We start from the raw sequence: 5000 nt of genomic DNA on the forward strand, positions 1-5000 counted from the left end.
CAGATTTGGTAGACAATGGTAAACTGTGATATGTTGATAAATATTGATAAAGAACAAGCTAAAATCCTGATCGAAATTGTTAAGACGCCTTTTAGTTTTGTCTCCGTAGCTGAAAAATTATTGTTTCCATCAAGTAAGTCTTTTTTTTTTCTGGATCCCCTCGCCATTCAAAACAACAATGTTGAGGGGTAACTTTGCTTTGAGTGGGAAAGGGGGAGGAGTTATTGTTGGGCCTTTGTTGTAGTTATTGTCCAAAGGGAGGAAACTTGAGAAGTCCCAAATATTTTTTTCTAGGGTCGTACATCCTGAAGCAAAACTGTTGCCATGGCAACAGCACGTTGGGTGTCATTTTATGTCTAGCATGATGTGCACTTTGTTCAAAGAACAAGAATTTATATTTCAAATATTGAGAATATTATATATATTATCTTCATATTATATATGTATATACATATTTTATTATGGTTATGGACGAAAGATTGAAGTGATTCTCGCATTTATCAGGATAATTTGAGCAATTGTCTCTTGTATCAGGAGGCTTCAACGGGATTCGAACCCCTGACCACTGCTATGCTGGTGCACTGCTCCACCAACTGAGCTATTATATGAAGCCAAGCAGTTGGTAGCAGGTCGATTTGTTGGGATCATGTGTTCCCGTGAAAGAACTGATGTAGGAAAGAAACATTTATTTGAAGTGTGGGTTCAGACGAAAGATTGAAGTGATGCTCAGAATAATTTAAGTAACTGTCACACAGAGACACCTAAAAAATCATTCAGGCGGCTTCAACCCACACTTCAGGTAAACATTTCTTCCTACATCAGTCCTTTCAAGGGAACACATGAGCTTAACAAATTATTGACCTGCTCCCAACTGTGTGGCTTCATAGCTCAGTTGGTAGAGCATTGCACCGGGCATCGCAGAGGTCATGGGTTTGAATCCCATCGAAGCCGCCTGATATAGAGCGGTTTTCAAATGAGTGTCGTAAAACCAAAACAAAGTAATTACTTTGGCCAATCAAAAAGGACGGAGACAATCCAGTAAACCAATCAAAACTCGAAGTAATTACACGTAGCGACACAAAGCGCGGGAAAATGTGCACACGCGAGCCACAATTGGTTTTGGTTTCACTTCTGATTGGTTGAAAAACTGGCGCGAGAATTTTGAACCAATCACTGAGTGAAGTAATGCAAAACCAAAGTAATTCGCTAATTACTTTCGACACTCAATTGAAACCGCTCTAAGAGACAGTTGCTCAAATTATCCTGATAAGTGCGAGCATCACTTCAATCTTTCGTCTTTAACCCGCACTTCAAATAAACATTTCGGTCCTGACTACATTTTACTAATTTTCCGACAAGGCCCCATAGAGCGGTTTTCAATTGAGTGTCGAAAGTAATTAGCGAATTGCTTTGGTTTTGGTTTCGTCTCAGTGATTGGTTCAAAGTTCTCGCTTCATTTTTTCAAGCCATCAGAAGTGAAACCAAGACCAATAGCCCTTTTCACGGTTAGTTTTTCTCATTTGCATTACAATGTAATCTAACGTGGGTGCGAGGCAATTTCGGGTTATAACTACAAAATGGCCCGAAATTGCCTCATACTTGCTACATTATATTGTAATGCAAATGAGAAATACTAACCGTAAAAAGGGCTATTGTGGCCTGCGCGTGCACATTTTCCTGCGCTTTGTGTCGGCTACGTGTAATTACTTCGAGTTTTGTTTGGTTTACTGGATTGTCTCCGTCCCTTTTGATTGGCCAAAGTAATTACTTTAGTTTTGGTTTTACGACACTCGATTGAAACTCGCTCAAAGATGTACAATTTTAGCCGTATACGTATACGGGGAGCAGAAATGGCGCAGTGGCATTCGCCTCCCACCAATGTGGCCCGGGTTCGAGTCCCAGACTCGGCGTCAAATGTGGGTTGAGTTTGTTGGTTCTCTACATTGCTCAATCTTTTTTTTAGTCAGTAGTGTTACAATGCTAAAAGAAGCCATCCCTGTGTCTAAAAACTATATTGCAATATTCCGTGTTATCTATACTTCGTCATTAACAGTTAACAACAAGATGCTTAGAATTCCACTAAAAGTCCAACATTTTGAATGAAGAACATTTCTCTTGTCTCTTTTCCCAGTTGTACCCAGTGCGACAAGAAATTCACTCATCGCTCCACTTTTAAGTTACACGTTTCGATGCACCAAGGCAACCAGCCATACAAGTGTCACGTCTGCTCAAAGTCATTTATCCAAAGCTCCAACTATCACAGGCATATTGATACACACAGGAAGAAGGAAGAGAGAGTGCAAAAATGTGAACTGTGTGGCAAGGAGCTGGTGTCTACGCGAGGAATGCGGAAGCATCGCTTGATGTGCGTGAAAAAGACCGTCGAGCGCGCGAACTCACATCTTGCAGCGCGTAAGACATCTCGGCCGAGACTGCGAGGCGAGTTTCGCTGCGAACACTGCCCGAGGGTTTTCACCTACAGTCGAAGATTAGAGGCACATGTCACCAAGAAACATCCTCCGTCATCCGAAAACAGTTCGACGAAACCGAGCGCCGTTACGAAAAGCGATCACGACTGTCGAAAGAGTCGCAAACAGAACAAACGGGGTGAGTTTCGTTGCGAACATTGCCCGAAAATTTTCGTGTACAACCGACGACTTGAGGCACATATAAAGCAGAAGCATTCTTCATCCTCCGCAGAAAGTTCAACAAAGGCGAAAACTCGTCGACAGTTTCTCAAAATTCAGTGCTCAGCTTGTGGAAGACGGTTTGGTCACAAACATCGACTACGAGAGCATCAGATTAAAGATCATCATCAGCTTGCATTTCAAGGTACGCTTTGCGAGCAGTTATGCTTAATCGGGGGGGTGGGGGTACTCCCAGAAAGAAGTGGGTGGGGGTTTGTGTGCCGCTGCCTAAAACCCTTACCTAAAATCCTTAATAGGCCATTTCCGAGTTCCTGTCTGCGTCTTCTTCAAAACGAGTGTAAGAGCGATGTTTTTATGATGGTAATTAGTTCTACTTTACATCTGAATGAAAACTAATTACCATAACAAAAACTTCGCAATTAGACTCGCTTTGAAGAGGAGGCAGACATGAACTCGGAAATGGCCCATTCACGACAGATGTCGGAGATACAAGACAGGATGCAAGATAATTCATTCGATTCGACTCAAAACAACACAAATACAGAATAAAAGCATTTCGAAAAAACAAAAATCATGTCGGACTAAAGGAAATAGAGTACAAACATTTAGACAGTGAGCAAGCTGAGATCATCCAAGTAGCAGTGGATAATCGATATCTAGTCGATAATCCCAATGGAAAAAAAATACAACATGAACATGAGAGAAAATTTCGTTCTTTAGGATAAAAATATTTCTTTGTACGCTTGGCTAGATAATCAGAGAGTGTAAGAGTTAAGCATAGAGTTCTCAAGACTGTTACGAAATAGTGAAAGAATTTGACTTAGTGACAGAGGAGGGCAGAAGAATTCCAAAGGCTGAAAGAACCCAAATAAACACGGCAACGTGGAATCTCTGGAATGTGTCAAATTGTTTAGTCATTCTTAACTGTTTATTTTTAGTTTCACAGTCGACCTCCGTTTCTGCACCAAAGTCTTTTGACGAAGCCAACAACAACTCACGTGAAGGTGGAGACTTGACGGGATATCCCGTAGGGGTAGTCCCGAGGATTTCACATCTTCATAACTCACCCGTTACCGCTCATCCCGGCAGCAAGGAGACACCAAAGAGATATCTACATCCAGATGAACGAAACAATGCGAATGCGGGGGAAACAGGCTCCGAGGCTCTTTCAGCCCTGAGGCGACTCTCTGCCAAGATTGGAATCGAAGCAGTTGTCTCCCGGCTTCAAGATAAAACTTTAAAATGAAAGGGGAGAAGCCTTAAACCCGATATGGGCATGAAACAAATAACGGGAACGAGTTTTTAAAATAATTTTAAATAATTATTGATAACAACAAATCAAGTTAGGTTACAAAGAGTTTATCTATTCTGGTCCTTCATTCTCTAATGCTACTCCGTTTGTCGCTAGGTAGCTTAATGCTGCCTTACTGATAAAACGTAAAAGCCTACGGTAGCTCACAGCTGTAAAAAACAACATTAAATTCATCATAGTAGGGTCTGATAAAGAGAGCCAATGGACGTGCAAAAAGCCGATGAGAAATTTCGCGAGGCCTGTAAGAAGTCTCGCTAAGCGTCGCAAAATACAGCAACGACGCAGCTCAATAAGATCGAACCGAAAGCATACTATGGCGTATCTGGCAGCCGCTATATGGCCCATGTAAGCCAGCTGGAATCAGCTGTATGCTGGTTTTTTGCTGAGAGAGGAAAACCGGAGAAAATATCCTCGAAGCAGGGTAGAAAACCAACACAAAGTCAACCCATTGATGGCGTCGGGTCGGGAACTCGAACTTGGGCCACATTGGTGAGAGGCGAGTGCTCTCACCACTGCGCCAACCCTGCTTGGGTGGGCAAATCTCGTTCCCAGTCTCTGTTCTTCTTTTCGTAACACATCAAAAACGACGAAGCAAATGAAAGCGTTTCTCAGTGTCAGGATACCCTACGAAGCACGGAGCCTGAGTTTTTGAACTATTCTAAATGAATTATTATGCAATGTAAATGTTTTTTTCAATGAAACGATACATATACATATTTGAATTAAGTAATATATGTGACTCTCTCCACATAATGTGCACTGTATTTTAATGGTATCCAAACGCGCGCACATTATGAGGCAGGTGACCGACTTAATGAATTATTAATGAGTTTGATAAGCATATTTGTGAGATCTAGTATAATATCCTCACTGCATACTCATTACCCCATCGCAAAAGGTTAAGTTATGGGAAGAGTTCGCGACTGCTGAGGCAATAGGCATGCAACGAGGATAAACGTAGAGTGCTGTCAACCGCCACCAGGGGTGGTGGGCGGGTCGCGAAAGTTGGCCGTCGTCCCGGAGTACGGTTAAAATGACCA

General features: G+C 42.1%; 1 protein-coding gene and 1 non-coding gene across 3 annotated transcripts in view; both read left to right on the forward strand.

Annotated features, from left to right (window-relative positions):
- LOC137990919 (zinc finger protein 571-like) overlaps positions 1 to 4707 on the forward strand; it is a 12765-nt gene extending 8058 nt beyond the window's left edge. Inside the window, exons 7-8 of one of the 2 annotated variants that reach the window (XM_068836037.1) lie at positions 2132 to 2832; positions 3587 to 4707. In XM_068836037.1, coding sequence (XP_068692138.1) covers positions 2132 to 2832; positions 3587 to 3894 — 1009 coding nt within the window. In that variant the 3' untranslated portion in view covers positions 3895 to 4707. The remainder of the gene's footprint in view (positions 1 to 2131; positions 2833 to 3586) is intronic. The other variant, XM_068836038.1, reaches the window with a different exon arrangement.
- Positions 878 to 951, forward strand: Trnap-ggg (transfer RNA proline (anticodon GGG)). The gene has a single exon. It is a non-coding gene; the product is annotated as a tRNA-Pro (tRNA).
- Positions 4708 to 5000: the final 293 nt, after the last annotated feature.

This window comes from Montipora foliosa, chromosome 2 (genome assembly GCF_036669935.1).
Source record: "Montipora foliosa isolate CH-2021 chromosome 2, ASM3666993v2, whole genome shotgun sequence".
Classification (NCBI taxonomy): domain Eukaryota; kingdom Metazoa; phylum Cnidaria; class Anthozoa; order Scleractinia; family Acroporidae; genus Montipora; species Montipora foliosa.